This window comes from Saccopteryx leptura, chromosome 2, assembly GCF_036850995.1.
Source record: "Saccopteryx leptura isolate mSacLep1 chromosome 2, mSacLep1_pri_phased_curated, whole genome shotgun sequence".
Lineage (NCBI taxonomy): Eukaryota > Metazoa > Chordata > Mammalia > Chiroptera > Emballonuridae > Saccopteryx > Saccopteryx leptura.
In genome coordinates this window covers 68,088,627-68,110,214 of record NC_089504.1, presented here as the reverse complement: position 1 = coordinate 68,110,214, position 21,588 = coordinate 68,088,627, and the positions used below count along the sequence as shown (strand labels likewise).

The window sequence follows — 21,588 nt, the reverse complement described above, 5'->3', positions numbered from 1 at the left end:
TATCCAGGGAAAAAAAGGAACTAGGTCCATGTTCTACTGCTGCCGCCTGTATCACGCCCAGTAAAGTGCTGTTCCCCTCCAAAGATAGGCAACACGTTACCTCCCAAAAAGATCTATGCCCTTTTTTTCTGACGATTTGAAATGTCTTATTTTATTGGAGATAAAATCTGTATCTCTGTAGTTGCATCATTCAGAATTGAAAAACTTGGGTCTCAACGGAGTAAACCTGAACCTCTCTTCAGATGCACACGGTAGTTCTCACCCCCAGTGCCCACCTGTTTCTTTACCAGGTTGTATCTGCCTTTCTAATATGGAGTAGCTCTCATTTCCTTAATCACTCTGGCTACTCTCCCTGGAAGAAGTTCAAACTTGCCTATATTTCTCTCCTAAAAGCATCATTCTGAGAGAAAATTAGACTTTCAATCAGAATATCTGGGTTAAATTATAGCTTTGCTACTTATTAAATGTTGGAATTGTGGGAAATTATTTACACTATTTGTCACTAGGTATAGCAAAGGTGAGTAAAAGAGACATGGTCTAGAGTTCAAAACAGGCAATAAACAAGTTCACTAATAGCCTGATCAGTTGGTAATGCAGTGGATAGAGCATCACCCTGGGACACTGAAGACCCTGGTTCAAAACTCCAAGGTCGCCAACTTGAGCACGAACTTATCCAGCTTGAACACGAGCTCACCAGCTTGAGCGTAGGATCATAGACATGACCCATGGTCACTGGCTTAAGCCCACAGGTCGCTGGTGGCTTTGAAGCCAGCCCAAAGTCTCTGGCTTGAGCCCAAGGTCTCTGGCTTGAGCAAGGGGTCACTGGCTCAGCTGGAGCCCCCTGGTCAAGACACATATGAGAAAGCAATCAATAAATAACTCAGGTGCAGCAGCTATGAGTTGATGTGTCTCATCTCTCTTACCTTTTCTGTCTGTCCCTGTCTGTATCTCTCTCATTAGCAAAAAGAAGTTCATAGAAAAATAATATAATTATAGTTTTTGTTTGTTTTTTTCATATTTTTTTTTTCTGAAGTAAGAAGCAGGGAGGCAGAGACAGACTCCTGCATGTGCCCAACCTGGATCCACCTGGCATGCCCACTAGGGGGCGATGCTCTGCCCATCTGGGGCGTTGCTCTGTTGCAACCAGAGCCATTCTAGCACCTAAGGCAGAGGCCTTGGAGCCATCCTCAGTGCCTGGGCCAACTTTGCTCCAATGGATCCTTGGCTGCAGGAGGGGAAGAGAGAGACAGAGAGAATGGAGAGGGGAAGGGTGGAGAAGTAGATGGGTGCTTCTCCTGTGTGCCCTGGCCAGGAATCAAACCTGGCCCTTCCACACACCAGGCTGACTCTCTACCACTGAGCCAACTGGCCAGGGACTTTTAAATAAATAATATAAAGAATTGCCAAGGGAGTTCCGAGGTCCCAGGGCTAAAGCAGGTCTTCTGAGATGGAGACGAACACTTTTAACAGGAAACAGACAGAGTCATGTTCCAGGGTCTGGGAAGGCTCTAAGGTAGGAGAGCACTATTTTCTAACAATGGAAACAGAATCTAGAATTTAGAAGTTGAGAAGGTGAGTGGAACACGAGTCTGGAGAGCACAGAGCTTTATAACCATTGCTGATAGTTTGCCATTATCTAAATTTTAAAAGGAAGCCATTGCTGGGTTTGAAGAAGAGATGTTACTGGGTCGAAATGTGTTTTTAAAAATTGCTCTTATGCTAGATAGAGAACAGACTGCAAAGGATAAAAGTAGAAGTGGGACAACCAATTAGGAGGCAACTGTCATAATCCAAAGAGAGGTTCATGTGATACAAATATCCTATGAGGTTTAAATGAGAAGCAATACTCTGTAGAGGTTAGGACAAAGTCATTGCAGACTGCCTGCCTGCCTGTAATTAAACCAGACTCCACCAACTTGAGCAAGGTTTTCAATCTCTGTGCATCTCAGTTTTCTCTTTTGTGAAAGGAATATTATAGAATTTACTTCATAGAGCTGTTGTGAGGATTAAATGAGTTCCCTGCTCACGAAATCTGCAAAGATTTCTCACAATTATGGTCTTTCACATTTTTCAGACTCAGGCATTATTTTATTAGGTTTTTGTCTGGGAAGAGGAAGAGAATGAGTGAGGAATGCAACCAGATGATTGTTTATTTAAATGTTTGCAAGCTACATTTTGCTGAAGCAATGGAGAAGGGCGATGTGAAAGACAGTATGCATGGACAGTTGTGTTTTTCTTTCTTTAGTACTCTGCCTTGTCATTTTATAAAGATCCAACACTTCAAACACTGTATTTCTTTAATTATAAAAGACCTGTTTTGAATCTTGCTTAAAACCCAAATTCTAGCCTGACCAAGCAGTGGCTCAGTGGATAGACCATAGGACTGGGACGCAGAAGACCCAGGTTCGAAACCCCAAAGTTGCTGGCTTGAGCACGCGTTCACCTGGTTTGAACACAGCTCACTAGCTTGAACCCAGTCACTCACTGGCTTGAGCAAGCGGTCACTCAATCTACTGGAGCCCCCCGGTCAAAGCACATATGAGAAAGCAATAAATTGATGCTTCTCATCCATCTCCCTTTCTGTCTCTCTCTCTCTCTCTCTGTCTCTGTCACAAAACAAAACAAAAAAAAACAAATTCTAATATATCACAGTGACTCCTCTAGCATAGGGTGGAAAAATAATACAACAATGCCACTATGCTGCTGTGTGTCCTGGGCGATTTCCCCTTATGATATGTTCACCTACTTGAATAACACTACTATTTTACAGGCATCCCAGGAAGTGACTATGTGAATGCCAACTACATAGATGGTTACAGGAAACAAAATGCCTATATTGCAACCCAGGGATCACTCCCTGAAACATTTGGGGACTTTTGGAGAATGATATGGGAGCAACGGAGTGCCACAGTTGTTATGATGACAAAACTAGAGGAACGATCCAGGGTAAGGATAAATGTCTCTTTCCTCCTAAAATCTTCCCTCAGGTAGTCTCTATGTTGCGTTTTTTATTCTGTTCAGAATCTAATCTAAGCTTTGACTTTCTAACAGACATTAATTGTGAATGGGCATCAACAACTCTGATTAAACTGTTCTTCAAAACTTCTGAGTCTTCAAAAATTTTTCTCATGTTGCAATATATGTGATCACTAAAACAAAAAAAAAGGGTAGTACTCAAGGAAGTAGGCAAGTTTGTTAGAGAAAATATTTATTGGCTTGAACCAGTTTTTAACAAAAACATTGAACAAGAATACACGGACTTTCAGGGAAGAATTTCACTGATATCTACTTCCCACTATTTTCAGCTTTTTCTTTCTCTAAATCTGCAGCATAAGATCTAAAATTCTGTGACACAAGCTCTTATTTAAATTTTTTGAATTAGCATAAATTAAGTCAGGGAAGCCAGAAAAAATGATATGGGTTAATATACGGCTGAGAAAGCACATAAATGTGTAGACGGTATTTTGCTAGTTTAGCCTTCTCCAAAATGAATAGATTTTAATAATGGAGTCATTGCTTATTAGGATCCAAGAAAGGAGTTTTATTCATCATATGGGTCTAATATTATGGTGCATGGCACGTTAGTTAAATGCTGCTGATTTGAACACTAAAACATAATGGGTAAGCCATATTCCCAAGAAAATATGCAGATATTGTAGCCATTTGATGAAAGTCAGTCTTTAACCTTGAGAATTTAATGAAGGAGTCTCTGAAAAATCACCAAAAATGACACAGAGGCTCACTGAAAAGTGCGGTACTCGGGGCAGGGTTTGAAACCACCAGTGAGAGGCCTCTCATCGTGGTCATGATAGCTCAAAAAGGATATTTAGAAGAAAGCCAAAACCCAGCTCCCCATTTGTTGTGTGACAGTTGAGGTTTTTTAAATGGCTTTCTAAGCTCAATTTATGGCCATTTCTCTTAGCCCAGATGTGTATGAGGGAAGGGTTGAAAGCTGCCAAGAGGATTTATAAGGGAAAAGCTCAGACTTAGGAAAACACAAAATGCCCAGCTGTTACCTTATAGATAAGGAGTTGAGAAATCAAAAGATTTGGTTCATGACTGGTTTTGCAAACCTAAAAAAAGCAATCAGATCTTTTTAAAATGTGAGTTTTATAGATATATTGAAATAATGTCTGAAGTGAATTTAGATGAAAACTGTTATGACTATGAAGACCAATGTCTTTACCCACAAACCCCAAAAGATATAAATGGATCTGTTATTGATTTTACATAGGGTAATCTCTATATAATAAGCCCTTTCTTTAAAACACCCTACCCTAATGATTCTTGAATATACCTGTTTAATAATTATAATAATCTCTAACACATATTAGGTTTATTGATACTTTACAACAACCCTGTGAGAAAAATACTACATGATCTTCGTTTTCCATATGAGTTAACTAAACCTAGAACATTCCAGAAGGTCACCCAAGGTCATTCAGCTACCAAGACAGTGTTAGAAAACGAAGACAGTCTGAATCCAGACACAAGTAACCATCAGTCCTTCCATTGCAGCTGAGACAGCCGAGCTATTCTATTTTATGCATGTAAATCCAACCTACCTGGACCACTCTGCCTGGAGATACCAGCTGGTAACAAGCAGTCATTTGCAAAAGCTGTTTTCAGTAAAACACACATTTTATCTTGACACTGCAGGCCTTCATTAAACCATGCACAGAAACTTGTTTTGAAATAACCAAATGAAATCCTGCCCCTTTTCTCCCTAATTGCTTCTAATAATAAAGTTAGTTCTGACTGGCCCAACAGCCTCTGCAACATCAGATGGTAATGAGCAGTTCTTGGCGGAAGGCATTGTGCTTAAATACCTACAGTTTATCATTCTGTTGCAGGCTACCTTTTTTTCCCCACCTCAGACAGAGGAACTTATTTGGAAGTTACTAAAGGAACCTCTGTTTCCTCCCTTCATTAATTACTCTTTGCTCTTGCAAGTTAGCTTTCTCTTTGTTAAATGGCCTAAAGGAGGCCAATTAAAATGCTGTCTTGTGATTTTTATTCTGCAGTGATTCAGCCTGTACCCAGACTTATGATGACCTGCATAAGACAATATTGAGGAGTCTCAACCATTATCAATCTGACCCGTACAAACAAGCCATGACCTCCAAGGCCCCCAAGCCCTGTGTTTCCTGGTCTGGAACACTTGAGAATAAATGACCAAGTGCAACAGAGAGATCTAAGAGAGCACTGGTGCCCCAGGCTCTGTCTCCTGTTCTTCCATCTCTCTCCTTTGCATCCCCCATGCATCTCACCCTTTCCCTCTGCTGAGCTCCTCCCCTTAAACCTCGAGCACTGGCCAAAGTGTTCCTGGATTCTCAAATAAGACCTTGGATTGAGTTACACTATAGAAACAATGTTATAAATAATAGTTGGTTGTTACTGAAATGTATAGTTCCATAATTTAGGAACCTTGTGGGTTATGTGGGCTGACCTAGAGTCTCCACAAATTCTCAATTCCCAGCAGCCAACTTCAAGGCAGACATTTGAACCAGCTTTGGCTTTAGTTAGGAATCGCCTGTAATCTCCCTCATAAGTGGAGGTGGTCCAGTTAGTTTAAATGAATCTCCTCTCCAAGCAAGGGTTGAAACCTTAACGTTCATTATATTGATTAAGGCTCAGGTTCTTGAAATAATATTCATCTCCTTTGTATATGGGGGAAAATTGTGTGTATATATATAAAAAAGCACTATGTGTATTAGAAGTATCTCGGAGTGCCTGTTGATTGGAGATTTGGGGTGGGAAGAGAGAAGAAAAGGAAAGTAGAAAGAGGATAACATGGTTTTACACAGGACTCTAAGGACATCACCATCAGAGAGAAGGGCAGCTACATGACATTGTTCAAAGTAGGGGTGTCTCGCAGTCAAATGTCTGGGCTTAGTTTCTGACTCTAGTGCTTATTCGCTATGTAGTAATGAGCAAGTTATGGGATACTTCAAAGTAGCATTTCTCCTTTCTTACTTAAATGAAAGGATTATTGTGATATTGGCTGAGATAAGGCATGTGACAAGGTGGCTCAATGAATCTCAACTATTATTGTTTTTTTGAGAGAGAGAAGTTGGAGGCTTTACCATTTCCATTTATTTTTCCATAAAGCTGGCCTCCAAATAATTGATTTTGGTTGTTTCCAAAATAGGTGAATTTGTTTCTCTGTAGTTGGCAGTGAACCCTGACCAAGTTCATAGAGTCACTGTACTTGGAGAATCCTGCCTACTGTCCTCAGAGTAGCACACCCATGCATGGTGGTCTAGACTCTAGAGGAGAGTGTAGCTGAGAACACCCAAGGGTTTTGCACTTTCATTTCCCCAAGACAGAATTTCCAGAACAGAGACCCTGATGCAGAAACTTATTCATCATTCTGCAAATAGACCTTAGCTAGCTGGCCGCTACTTTCACTGCAGGCATATCTTGAAGGAACACAATATGAATATAGTGAGTGATATGGACATGAGTTACATGTGGTAATAATTATCAGTGAAGTTAATGTATTCTTGATATACCATGTATTTTTTTTAGCTCAGTTTTTTATTCTCCCTCCTCATTCTTATTTATTTAATGATGTTAGGGAGTTCTTTACTTAAAGCCTATCTCCTGTGTGTTTTAGCTTTCTGATTTGCCTAGGCCTGACTCACTCTACCCTTGTCACTCTGACCTGCTGGCAATAAAGCAGCAACGCTTGTAACCTTTGCTGGGTTAGAACAGCTCAGTCACACAAAAGGCTGCTGGGTTCATTAGCAGGTGTTAGAAATTGAACTGGCTTTTTGTTAGAGAACAGACCTAGATGTGAATGGCTAAAGAAGGGCTTACACATGTGAGGTTTGACTTAGGACTTCAGTTGGCCATTTGAAAACTTAAATTTATTGATTTTCAAATACAATTACTCTCCCCTCCCCCCCAAATTTAGCCTTGAAAGGATCTCAAACCTAACTGAGAAGACTACCTGTATGGTATATGCATTCATTTTTCAACCGCAAAGAGGAAATGTGTATGCTGAGTGTTTTCTGAGTTTCATTTGGATATGTAGAGAGACAAAACAAAATATAAGGCTAAAACTTGGAGATTTTGAAGGTAAAATAGGATTGCTGCCTGCAACACACAGATCAATTTAAAAACTTATAAAATGTACTCTGACATGAGATACTGTTAGTCGGTTTTATCCCACAGTTTCCATCTTTTTTGCCAAATCTTCTCAAGTTTTGCGTAGTTCATTGATTCTGTAGAAAATCATTCTCGTGCCCTAGAATGTGGTCTCTAATTGTTTCCATGTTTCATAACATGCCAATGAGCACATGAATTGGTTTGGGCAACCACATGTAGGGAAGAAAAAGTTTGGAAAAAATAAAACACTGGTAGGATAGTAAAATATATACAGCTGGGCTTTCCACTCCAAGGGTGTTATTTGTGGGTGACTGGGACACTGTTGGCAGCCTCACTTGAAGAACTGGAGTCTCCAAGGTAGGATTTGCCAAGGTGATTCCTGGCCCAGGAAGCTCTATTATTTTGTTGGTGATTGTCCACCGTTTTTTAATTTATTTTTTAAAGCTGCTTTGAATTATTTATTATCTCCTTTGTTTCTCATCTTAAGGTACACAAGACAAAGGGAATGGGACACCCCATGCTTAGCAAATTCTTGAGCAGCTTTCTTTAGTGTTAAAAGCTGAAATGGCTTAACAGAGGCTCAGGGCTATTTGGCTTTCACCAGTTCTCAACTCACTGGCCTGCCTTCAGTCACTACCCGCAGTCAATTCTGTCATCCTGTGAGCTTTAGAGTGGGAGTTGATTCACTTAAAGACCTGTGATTGTGGTGGTTCTTAAGTGCTTTAAATGTTGAGGATGAGAGGTGCAATTTTGACAATCAACAAATGGACATGATTCACGACTTGAATTGTCACCCATTGTGAGCCCCCTTGGTGTGTAGTAAAAGCATAGAAACAGAAGTGAGGAATTCTATTCTTGGTTTCCATGTTACCTAGATTCTATTTACTGTTTCCGAATAGAGATTCATGAAATCCAGTCAACAACAACCATTGCTAGAGCGGATCAAATGTTTGGTGCATCACAACTTTTGTTTATCTTAGGCTGGAGAATGAGGAGAGTCCTGCTCCACTACATTGGTTTTGTGTGTGTGCTAATGAAGGGAGGCTACGTACCCTCAAGAAGGCCAAAGGGGCCAGGCTGGTGTTAACTATACTGTGTTAATAGTTTAGGGAGTTAGAGTACAGAGACTTGGCATCTAGCTAGTGAAACACTTCTGACCTAGTGACCACTTGTTCCTCCTTTATCCTCCCCAGTCTTTGAATGTCACCTTCGTAAATTTTCCCCAGCTGAGACTGAAGGTGGGATAGAGACACACATTTGGTTCTATGGCCAAGAAGTAATTGCAGGTAAAAAGCAAGGGAGGTGAAGAAGGACATTCTGGTCAAACGTTTTCTTGTTTTCCTATAAAACAAATCTTGAGATTCTTTTCAGATCGTTGAGGTCACTTTGGGTTCAATGTTGGCAGACTCCCATTGCACAGTATAAATGGCAATGGTATTGTTTTCATCGTCGTTATCAGTTTTGGAAGGCCCAGCCTTGGCCAGTGGCATACTAATTCTTGGCCCCTCCAGTTTGTCAAGGTTCGGTAAGTTTAATGGAGAGCAAATGCTTTCCAAATGCCAGGTCTGTGTCCTCTTCCAAATAGAACAGGAAGCGCCAAAGGCCTTGAACATTCAATTTCTCGAAATGCAGCCTAGAGTTCTGCCTAGTTAGGGCAACAGAAACTGCTTTCTCCTTAAGCAACTGGAGGAACAGCAGTACAGACATTGCCTTTGGAGTCTGTGTGATGTATGGGGTTGTTTTTGAAAAGTGTTGGATACTGAATGTAAATAGAACACAGGCAACAAAAAGAATGATGCTCACGTTGGCAACCTGAAAGATGTTTGGGTCCTTATCTAGCAGGTTCCATATTCTTGGTTGTCTCCTGTCAACAGACATCGTGTTAGATAAAAGGGAAAGAATCCAACCATTTCTTACTGTTTGTTAGCTTCCTGGATTTTCTACCTCCTTTCCCCACCCCACCTCCCCTGTTTAGAATGGAAGCCTACAGGTTCTGGCTCAGAACATTCTTACTAAAGTGAGTTGGAGGCACCACAGCCTAAGGAAAGACCTGGACTGGGAGGAGGAGATAAAACTTGGCTCTGGTGACTTTCTGCAAAGCCCGTCTCATTCTCCAAAATCATGTTCACAGCAGTCGAAGGCTAGGTTCTGTCATCTTTAAGGTTTTGAGAAATGTGGATTAGTTGCTATTCTCAGGCAAGGCTGATGTGAAGCTGGTATGTATCAGTTTAGTTGTACTGACTGTTAAAATACTGAAGTTCTATATGCCAGCTGGTATGAAGAAATGTGTCTTTATTAAAACTTTAAGTCCCCTAATGGTATTATTGCTCTGTGGCTGTGAGGCAGGCCCGTTGCTGGAAAACAGGAGCCACAGGGCAGACCGAGGCTGAAGACCGAAGCAGTCGGGCTGTGTGGAGCACCCAGCCACTGCCAGGAGTGCCTGGGGGCCCAGGCATGAACTCTAAGGACCCAAGCATGTGGCAGGAGCTAATATCCGAAGGCTACCCGGCTGCTGCAAAGGGGCACTTCACGCAGTGTTTCCTCTGCTGACAACAGAGTGCCAGAAACTTGAGTTATAATGACTCTCGATGTAATGGGAGAAGACGTTGGAAAAGTTTAGTGCATCTCCTGTGTAACTTTTGGCAGACGTATCATCTTAGTCTGTTTGGGCAGCTCTAACAGAATTCCATAGACTGGGTGATTTATAAACAACAGAAATTTCTTTCTCACAGTACCACAGGCTGAGAAATTTAAGATCGCCAGCTGCTTCCGTGTTTGCTGAGGGTCAGCTTTCTGGGTCCAACACAGCTGTCTTCTCACCGTGACCTCATGTGATAAAAGGTGCAAGAGAGCTCTCTGGGGTCTCTCTTCTGAGGCACTTAACCCTGTGTCATGAAGGATTCACTCTTTGACCTAACTTCTCAAAGGTCCCATCTCCTAATGCCATCACATGAAGATTAGGTTTTAACATATGATTTTTTTTTTTTTACAGGGACAGAGAGAGAGTCAGAGGACTAGATAGGGACAGACAGACAGGAATGGAGAGAGATGAGAAGCATCAATCATCACTTTTTTGTTGTAACACCTTAGTTGTTCATTGATTGCTTTCTCATATGTGCCTTAAACATGGGCCTTCAGCAGAGCGAGTAACCCCTTGCTTAAGCCAGCGACCTTGGGTCCATGCTGGTGAGCTTTTGCTCAAACCAGATGAGCCTGCGCTCAAGCTGGCGACCTTGGGGTCTCAAACCTGGGTCCTCTGCATCCCAGTCTGACGCTCTATCCACTGCGCTACCGCCTGGTCAGGCTCAACATATGAATTTTAGGGGGGACACAAACATTTGGTGTGTACACATAAAGCAAAAAGGATTATCATTGTTTTAATTTATTAATGGTTTCAAAAAAGTTAGAATGAGCCAATAAGCAGTTTTATGATATATAATGTGGTTTATTTAGAGAATCATATTTTTCAGCTTTATAAAAGTTTTATTTATGTAACACTGTTACTTTGCTGCTGGTAGCTAAATTCTTTACTGTCATTTCAGGCATCCCATTGCCCTAAACCTACCACTCAGTTTGGGTCAGCAAAGAGCAAACTAAAAGGGGAAATACATAAAACAGAAAGTTTTGCCATTTGGGAATAGATATAGTCAATATTAGTTGAGTGCAGAAAATGATGCTATTGTTAGAAGAGAATAGAATCATTTAGATCCCTGGTCAGCAAACTGGCTTGCAAGCCACATGCGGCTCTTTGGCCCCTTGAGTGTGGCTCTTCCACAAAATACCACGTGTGGGCGCTACCTCGACAAGGAATGTACCTACCTATATAGTTTAAGTTTAAGAAACTTGGTTCTCGCTCTTCCGGGGATGGCGTCTTTAAGGCAGTCACAATGGTCCTACAGTACAGCCTCTAACAAAACCAGACTGTCCCGAACCCCTGGTAATCGAGTTGTTTACCTTTATGCCAAGAAGGTTGGGAAAGCACCAAAATCTGCATGTGGGGTGTGCTCAGGCCGGCTTCGTGGAGTTCGTGCTGTAAGACCTAAAGTTCTAATGAGGTTGTCTAAAACGAAAAAACATGTAAGCAGGGCCTGTGGCAGATCCATGTGTGCTAAAGGTGTGCGTGACAGGATCAAGCGTGCTTTCCTTACTGAGGAGCAGAACATCGTTGTGCAAGTACTGAAAGCTCGAGCACAGAGTCAGAAGGCTAAATAAAAAGATAAAGATGAGGCTCTTTTGAGTAATAAAAACATTAAAGGCTTAATAAAATAAAATAAAAAACTTGGCTCTGAAAAGAAATTTCAATCGTTGTACTGTTATTTGGCTCTGTTGACTAATGAGTTTGCCGACCACTGAAGGTGATCTCTGTCATTATTGTGAAAACTTAACTATTAAAGTTGGTTTTAAAAACTTCCAAAAGAGATATTATAACCTATAGAAATAAACAGTTCAGCATGTAATTATTTTGTGCACTAAAATGTACCTAACGTTAATTTAAAAGTTACTTTTGTTGCATTCACCAATATTAACTAGGTGTTGATAAGCAGTTCCTTACTCCCAATAACAACTTTGATTTGTGTTATCTAATGTTAGCATACTTCTGTCACAGAATATTTTGCCCAAACTTATTAGATACTGATTTCCAGTCACTTTCAGCAACAGTATGACTTCCCATATATCATTAACTGTCTTTTCTGTGTCCTTTGGCAGAATAACCTGGCCCTAGGCAGGCTGTTCAAAGTACTGTGCTGCAAATGCACTTGGTGTGTCGGTGATGCTGAGACCCTTTGGAGGTCTTGGTTTATTACATCAGGAATTTGGATTTGTTGCCATACTGCCACACTCAATGAGTCTTTATTACATTGAAATGAGGAGGTTTTATTTTCATAGAATTTTAGACCATTTAAAAATAAGCAAGCTCAGACCACAGTATAGTTCCTTATAACGTCGGCTTCCAGGTCCTATGGCGTGCCAGGCACTTCCAAGATAAGCCACATGAGAGCAGAAATGGAAGCAGCTGGAATGCATTTTCCTGAAGCCTAGTCAGCAGATCTACCAGATCAAATCCTACAAGACATTTCCAAGCCAAGCTTTTCTTTCCAATACATTTAAATATGTTTTATCACTACATCACCTTGCTTTTGATGGTTCACCATGAAAGAGGTAAAATGAATTAACTTCATAACATATATTTAGCCATGGTCAACTTGTCCTTTCCATAATTATGAAGAAATAGAAGCTTACTATATGAGTGTGATCACTTTGTTTTAATAAAGAGAATTCTCCCTGAAATTCAGCCAGAAATCTGAGCTGTCTAATTAGGCCTCAAGAAGAATTATTAGGTAATGCTTCCAAACCACAGTCTGGCTAGCAAGCCCTGCTCCTCTCCTGTCCCACCTGAGACTCTAATGCATTCTCTTCTCTTAGCAGACGGGGCCCAGGTAGGTTAAGAATGCTGTTTGGAACCTCAAAACTACCTATCTAAGGAACCAGGAGTTGTAAACACAAGTCTGTAGTCAATAAGGGCTGATGGATTAGGGTCAGAGTTTATATCTCATTTCACTTTGGTGTCCCCCACACCTGCTAACACCTTGCCTTCCACCCATAATTATAATTCCCTAAATACATATCTGCTGGGATTAATACCATGTGCCTTTTTTCACATTTAGAATGTTTTAGGTAGTCTACAGTAACCACAAAAAAATTGAGAACATAATCTAAGTGATAATTAATCACAGCTCTTACCTGTTGAATGTATATTTGTGCCAGACATTGGGTTCAATTTCATGATTTTTGGAGCCTTGCAATAGCACTGGCATGCCAGAGATATCGTTCTCGTTTTATAGATGAGGCTACTGGGTTTGGGTCTTAGAAATAGAGAAGCAGCTTACTGGTGGTCATCCAGTGATGCTGCCAGACTTACCATAAATCAGTCCTGAAGGCCACTTGTAGTCACATCAGAATCAAACAGGAAAAAGCAGAACTCAGTATTTGTACGTGGGAGCTCCGACCTTCTAGCTCTTATTTCCTCAAAGTAGAGCCTCCTGCAGTTCTCAACTCACACTCAGCTCCGTGCAGGAAGTCTAACAAGTACTTAGGAAGCCTCCCTTAGGAGTGCCTTCTGAGATTTTTCTCCCAGGAAAAAAAAGATTAAGAGAGGGACTGCTGTCAAAGAAAATATTTCAAGAGAGAAAAACAGAGTGAGTTCATTTGCATTAGCTAATTAGGAAAAAGAAAACTGTTCTGCGTCTTTTCTCACAGCACTTCCGACTTGCTCTCTAATGTTGAAATCAGATATTATTTGGTTAGTGAATGGCTAAAATTGAAAGACTTAAAAGGAAATTTGTCAGTAAATCTAAGCCCTTAAATTTGCCCCTCTTAGAAACCCGACGAAACCTGTGCAGACGACTTAGAGAATGAGGTTGAGGAAAGAGGTGCTGAGGTATGTCCTACTGAAGGAAGAAGGCATTGCTGGAGCTCTTCAGATAAGCTCGGGAAGGTTCCTGATCCCTCTGCTGAGACCATGTGTATGCAGTGCACACACGCTAGAATGTTTATTTCTTCATAAACTCCCTTTGTGAAATATTTCCTGAGAGAAAACAGCAAGATTTAAGTATATTTGTTTTAAAAAATTGCTCCCAATTTTTTCAGTAGAGTTTTATTTTAGAACATTTCTTTTTGTAAAAAATAAGACTAAAGTACACTATTTAAATTGAGTACAAAAGCTTTCTATTTCTTCTTTTAGCTAAAAATGTTTATTTTTTATAATAAAGTGTTATGGCTTTTTGTTTTCCTGAAGATGTCAGGGTCTAATACAATAATAGTTGTAATTTTGAACTTACTACTAGAAGTTTGAGAATAATTAGCATAATTTTACTTTTTCCTGCATCTTAAGTATGGAGTGGATTTGTAGGTAAGAAGTCACTAAATGACAGTCATTTTTCCAGAGATCACTTAAAGCAGGGGTCGGGAACCTTTTTGGCTGAGAGAGCCATGAACGCCACATACTTTAAAATGTAATTCCATGAGAGCCATACAACAGCCTGTGTACATTACGCATTATCCAATAAAAATTTGGTGTTGTCCCGGAGGACAGCTGTGATTGGCTCCAGCCACCCGCAACCATGAACATGAGCAGTAGGAAATGAATGGATTGTAATACTTGAGAATGTTTTATATTTTTAACATTATTTTTTTAATTAAAGATCTGTCTGTGAGCCAGATGCAGCCATCAAAAGAGCCACACCTGGCTCGCAAGCCATAGGTTCCCAACCCCTGACTTAAAGGCTGGCTCATGGTTCATTCCTTTGTTTCTTTTGTCTTCCCTCACCAAAAGATCTGAGGATAACTAATTCCTAGCTTTGAAGTATGATTGCACTGAATTTGGTTCAGTGCATTGAACTGACTTCATAGATCATTTTGTTTCATTTACTTGCTCTTTTTGTGCCCACCATAGTGATTTTTGTCCCCTAGGATTTGATCTGTTGGTTTTGATTTGAAAGGTTTGCCATCCAGCTAAAACTATTAAATGATGAGTTTGAGTTTCTCTTGATTCTTTTTTTTTTAATTTATTTTTTAAGTTGATTTTTTTTAAATTTTATTTATTCATTTTTAGAGAAGAGAGAGCGAGGGAGAGAGAGAGACAGAGAGGGAGAGAGAAGAGAGAGAGAGAGAGAGAGAGAGAGAGAAGGGGGGAGGAGCTGGAAGCATCAACTCCCATATGTGCCTTGACCAGGCAAGCCCAGGGTTTTGAACCGGCGACCTCAGCATTTCCAGGTCGACGCTTTCTCTCTTGATTCTTTAACTCATCGCATTGTTGGAATCCTCTCAAATGTTGATATAAGAGGCCTTCAAAGTCACGTTTGTCCTTTGCAGGGAGAATCAACTTGACATCTATTTCATGGTAGAAAGCAGAGCCTTTCGCTTAATTTTTGTGATTTTTTCCCCCTCTGAATTGTGACTACATAAGAAGTGTTGGGCTCCATTCAGGTAGAGGCCTCCTTGGCTAAGTCTGTCTGGATATGGCTTGTGTTTTAGTGGATGGTCAGAAAAAGGGGAAATGCTAAACTCTGCTCATACTGCAGCAGTGTTGTTAAAGGGTTGTCTTTTCCTTGTGTTGTTTTTGAGTTTGAACATATGATAGAAATATAATATTTGGAAGACTATTTTGTGCATCTAGGAAAACATGGACTTCTTTATATATAAATCCTATGAGAGACTAATTTTCCATTTCTCTGTCAACTATTTTTGTTTGTTTTTCATGAAATAGGTGATTTTGTTTGTTCTCACATTTGAAATAAAGGCACAGGAGTCAAACCTTGTGAGTTCAATTTCTGCATTGTTGTGTAACTGTACATTTAAGTGTTTATTCTCTTTTTTTCTTGTCTAGGAAATTGTGTAGAGGATAGAACTTTCCCCTGTTAGAAGGTCCAGTTTCTAGATGGAAGAGACTTAAGTCCTTTGAGGAGCAGATGCTATATCTATGAAACAGAAAATTACAATATTATTCACAGAATGCCACTAATATTTATACTCAATATAAAAGCAAATAATAATCTAATAATACTATTCACTGGACCAAAAAATTCTAATGTCTATGATAATAATGCCACATTGCTCTGTTTAAATCCAATGATTATAACTTTTACATCTGTGTTTTCCAAGTAGAAGGTGTGCTTCCTAATATTAAATTGTACTATCTTTCTTTTCCCAGAAAAAGAAATACATTTTAGTTTATTTAAGAATTACTCCCATTTACTTTTAATCTGTGATAGAAAGGGTAAATATATTCTGATCTATGGCCTTACTAGGAAATACAGTGTTATGTGTGTCATTTTTCATTATGCTTTTTAATGCCCAAAAGACACATTCAGTAAATTTGAGGCTTATTGCAGACCTTGAATTATTCTTTGCTGTATGTTAAAATAATTGGGTTGAATACTTTTTATGTATTTTTTTCAACTCCACATAGAAATTGTAGATTATTCATGTCAAATACACGGCTTCTAAATTATTTAAACTTAGCACTGCTAGTGTATGGCCTTCTTCTGCAACCTTTTTAAAAGAACAGACAGCTTTTTTTTTCCCTAGACATTACCTATTTAATTTGTTTTGAATACAAGTACCATTTATCTTGTGTATTAAAAATGCTATGTTGTTTATTATACTTTGATGGCTTTACAAATTATGTCTAAATTTACTTAAACAAGCATATTTGGTCATTTTGATAGCTCAAAATGAAATAATCTGGGCCTTTTAAACCTTGGTGGATGAATGCTATCTCACTGTTTAGGTTAAATACCTATGTGTATTCTTCCTGATGTAATTCTTTCTGATGTGTTGTTGTTCTTTTTTTTTTTTTCAAGTGCTCTGAAGTTTCAAATACTTCTCTCTACTTATTTTACTCGGCAACAAACTACAATTTATTTTTCTCTGAGAAAATTGAATCTGTTACCGCTTAGTATTCCTACCAGTTTGAAAAATGTGGTTTACATTGGCATCAGAGCAGTAATTTACATATATTGGAATAACTAGAATGTGTGCCAGAAAAAGATCAACATGAAATAAAATGCAGAAAAGCTGTTTTCCTTCGACAGCAATTCAAAATAAAGCTAATGGGGAACTTGATGAGCGCCTGCCCTGAATGTGTTACTTGTTTCTTCTAGGTGAAGTGTGACCAGTACTGGCCCAGTCGAGGCACAGAAACACATGGGCTGATCCAAGTGACGTTGCTCGATACTGTGGAACTGGCCACGTATTGTGTTCGAACCTTTGCACTTTACAAGGTTTACTTTTTATTTCTTTGCCTCCTTTCCCATTTTGCATTATTGAAGAAAGCTTCTATTGAGAAAACAAATATCTTAAGGCTTTACTTAAATCTTGATTCTACCGGCAGCAGTGAAGAATGAAATAATTCTTCCATTATTGCTCAGCCATTCTTCTCTTTGTTGATTTATTAGTACATATGGAACCCTTGCTCTGAACGAAAGTTTTGGCACATGGAGAATAGATGGAGAACTAGTTTCCCCTGTAAAAATATAACAGGATCACTGCTGACAGTTACATCTGAAAAATGTAATGCTTCTCACCTAGGAATTTTATCTTCCTGAGCAAATACTTGTCATTTACAAATAGCTTGGGGTGTATATCTCCAAAGAGTGTGTCTTCCCAAAGGATAATGGGTAGGGGGAGCAATTAAGACAACACATTGCCATGTTGCCTCGTCCATGTTATGATTCCTCATTTCCACCTGAGGTCAGGAAAACAGTTTCAGCCAGTGTTCCTCCTTCACAGAACGGTTCAAGTGAGAAAAGAGAAGTGAGACAGTTCCAGTTCACCGCCTGGCCTGATCATGGTGTTCCAGAACACCCGACACCGTTTCTAGCTTTCTTACGGAGAGTCAAAACCTGTAACCCTCCCGATGCAGGTCCAATGGTTGTACACTGCAGGTAAGAACCGCGGAGAGGATTTGTTTTTCTCCTAGACAGAGGTTTGTGGGAAAACGGAAAGCTAATATGATTCCTCATTGGGTATTCTCTTTCCAATTTCTTGATCCTCTAAGATAGTCAATACCTTCATGAATAATACAGGTAGTCTTTTTGGTTAAATGAAGCTATACTAACAGTAATAGGAAGGATTTGATATAGATGCATATACTTCACTCTGCTATTTTATCTTTGGAGAAAGAATAAACACAAAATGTGCATATGGTCATAAATATATGAACATGAAACAGAAAAGAATTGAGAATCATATATATATATATATATATATATATATATATATATAAATTGCTTGACAAGTTCTTGTGGGCTGGGCTGATGTAATCTTTTTACTATTTTTAGAGGAAAATGCTGAACTAAATAATGTTGTAAATATACAAACTTTCAGAAAGAATTTCTAACTGCTTAAGGATGTCTTCTGCATATTAGTTTTATCAAGTCACGTAAGAGAATCCTGACTAACATTCTCTGTATCACCACTCAGACTCTACAGTATGTGTTCGTACATTTTTAAGGTTAAACTGATTCTTCCAGTTTCCTGAGTTCCTCTCAAGTACTATTACTAATAGATTACTAAAGATACCTAGTCACATTCCATCTATTACTGTATAATAGAACTTTATAATAGCTCTTTGTAAACTAAGTAATTCAGATATGAGAGAATATGGCTTCTGCACAGAAAAACAGTACAAGTATACTGGGGAGGTATATTAGAAGGGAAAAAAAGCATCTATCATAAACCCACTTCGATGATGACTTACTAGCATAACTGACTCGCTGTTTTTAGGCAAAGATGGGGACAATGGGTAGATGAAAATAAAAGCAATAAACTTCACCTGACTAACCCATGCTGCAGTGATAATTGTTAAACAATGGGCTGCACGTTTTAAACAAGATAATGTTGTAGTTCTCTTTTCTGGCAGTTATTTTTTCCAACAAAAACAAATAACGTCACCTTATATTTATAGTGTATTTTACAAACTCAAAAACACTCCATGTTTTATTTTGTGTCGTGTTTTTTAACAAACATATGTTGGCTCAAGAGTAGAGAACACAAGAGAGACTCCAGGGTTTGGTTCAAGAACTGGTATCTACAAAGGTGGAGGAGGTACCATCAGTCTCGCCTTACAGTTCATCTAGCTGTTGCTCCTCTGTAACCAGGACAGCGGCCTTTGAGGACCTGCGGCTGTGCTGCAGTTTTTTGCATTGTTCTAAAACACCACAAATTATTTTTATTACTTTGGGCAAATGCTTTTGCATAATGAGAGCAGATTTCTGTTTCTCCCACCTGCTGGTTTCAGCAAGCACTAGTTTGACCTGTCAGTGTGTGCCGTTATATATCATATTTTTGTAGGCATTTACCTGGTTCCATGGTGTCCCTGGCACAAGCTTCACTTCATTATGAAGATCACACATGAAATGTCTTCAGGTGGGGCTTGGGCATAGGATAGGGAAACAGGAAGATTGAGTTCACTGAAGAAAGGTTGCCCTTCTGGCTTAGATTGGTGTGTCTGTTTATGTATGTCCATGATATATACATATACACACATATGTAACATAAATATTTATATATGACATACAAATACACACACATATAAACACATATATATTTATAGATATAAAATAACAGCAACAAAAATTAGGAAAATCTGACTTAGAAGTCATTCCTAAAAAAAGGTGTTATGATATTTTTATTGCATTTTGAAATACAACATGTATTTCTCTTTCAAAGTTTCCTCATTTATGCAAATTAAAGTGAGGTCCGGGAAAACTAAGGTGATCATAGATAAGTCAGTATGTAAGTTGATACAGAGAGAGAGAGATCATTTTAAAAATACCGTTTACTCTCGGTTGATCATAAACAAGGTATAAGGCTTTATGCTAGACACTTAGAGAAAGCCAAAAAACAGTTTTTAAGCACATGGGAAAGATATGATAGATAACTGTAATGCCTTATTTTGATAAAATACATACACCCCCATGCACACACCCCCCTCTGTTATGCTCGGCCACCTGCACTCAGCTCTGAGAGATATAGATGGCTCAGGAGAAATAAGGAAACAAAGATAAATGCGCAGTGCTAATAGCCGTTGACATTTGGAAGTGCTGTGCCCGAGGCTCTGGCAAAGTTAGTATTGAAACAAACAGCAGAAGAGGAGGTATATTTGGTGAAGGAAATTTGTTAGCAACTAAAAAACAGTGAGGGAAAGCTGTGGCATAAACTGAGCTCTGGGAGATGATCCATGTTCATCCACAGGTAACCTCCCATGTCTGGGGGGAATCTTGGCCTCTTTATTTAGGAGAGGCCATGGCCACCCTGCCAACATCCAAACCATTATGAGTCTTTGATTTGGACACTAGTATGTTAAAACTCAAGGGCATAATTTTTTTCACAGGGTGTCAAATTCAAGTCATTCCAGGTAGCAGCTGCTCATGTGGCATCCCAGAAGTGCTGGTTTAGAAATCATCTCTGAGCTGGAAGGAGCTATGCAGAAAGCGACACTAGCTGAGTCACAAAGAAATACTGATTGTAGTTAGCATGATCATGCGCAAATAATCACACAAAATAGTCTGGAATATAAAAACTGTATTTTCACCTTGTGATGTCTCTTATTGATGGACTTGAATTCTTTTCTCTCTACTGAAAAACTCGTGACAAACTCCATGTAAACCCAAACCTTTGCCCAAGAAGTCCTGTGAGAATGGAGGAGGTTTCAGAAGAAGGCTGGAGATAGACCAAACAAGGACAGGGAGCAAAAAAGGGAAAATTCACGTTCCTTCATAGTTTTGGCTGGTAATAGATATACCAGGGCTAAAAAGTCATTATAAATAGAAGAAATTCAGTTAATATAAGAAAGCATTATAAGAATAGACTAATGCAACAAACATAGGAACAACCCTGGCAGGTCACGAAGAAGGACAGATTCTACTCTGTTCCTAAGAGAAAGAAAGTCTGGTTCACCAGGTGCAGAAGGAAAGACCAAATCTAGCTATCATTCAGTTCATGCCAAACATAATAATCTTCACATTAAGGGTTTACAGTTATGACACCTAGACTGCTTTGCTGAAACTGGCTTGTTCACTTACTGGCCGTGTGCCTTTTGGAGAATTATTTCATATCTGTTAGAGTCTGCATCTTCACAGAATGGGTAACAATATTCATAGCAATAAGAATTTCCTGCAAATTAAGTGAAATGATATAGAATGATACACATAAAGCACGTACGGTAATGCAGTTTGTAGAAGTATTGCAATAATGTTAAATTCTTAGACTTTTAGTATATTAGTTAATGAATGGGTTTTAACAGCTATATGGATACTTATAGCTCTAAGAAAAAAAAATTCAACATGAACTTAGATCATATTTGCCAAGCCATCTATCCTATGAATAACCAGAAGTTTACAAATATCCAAATACTTAATTGGATGGGTTTTTTAATTTAAATATTTTTCTATCATAGGCATTCCATCAGATTTTCATAGAGATAGAACATTAAATGCTATGAGTTAGAATACTTAAATAATAAATTTATTCCCATAAAGACCTGGGAAAACATTGAACTGTTAAAATAATGCTGTTAAAAATACAGAGAAATTAATGTTGTGGTTCTTGATGCCTTCAAGATCAAGTTTGAACTTAGCAAAAAAAAAAGAACCAAATTGTTCTCAGAGGCGGATTTAACAGCGGGCACACTGGGTGCAGGCCCTGGGCCCAGACTTCTGAAGGGCCCCACAAAACTCCAACTTTACACTTTTTTCTAATGATGCCAAGTTTGGTTTCATATGTGCAATTTTAACTTTAATAGTACACAATATTTTTTTATTTATTTAAAAATATAGTTAACATGTATTTTTATTTTCCCTGTCTCTCTCTCTCTATTTTTAAGGGACCAATATTTTCTTCTGTGCCCAGAAACTCAGTCGACCTTAATCTACCTCTACCTCTGATTGTCCTTATCTTTTTTTATATCTATTT

General features: G+C 39.0%; 1 protein-coding gene across 25 annotated transcripts in view; it reads left to right on the top strand.

The window, feature by feature from the left end:
- Positions 1–21,588, top strand: part of PTPRD (protein tyrosine phosphatase receptor type D) — a 2,469,774-nt gene that overhangs the window by 2,401,483 nt on the left and 46,703 nt on the right. For all 25 annotated transcript variants that reach the window (XM_066368144.1, XM_066368143.1, XM_066368139.1 and 22 more), the window contains 3 exons: positions 2,771–2,946; positions 16,776–16,895; positions 17,404–17,558. In XM_066368144.1, coding sequence (XP_066224241.1) covers positions 2,771–2,946; positions 16,776–16,895; positions 17,404–17,558 — 451 coding nt within the window. The remainder of the gene's footprint in view (positions 1–2,770; positions 2,947–16,775; positions 16,896–17,403; positions 17,559–21,588) is intronic.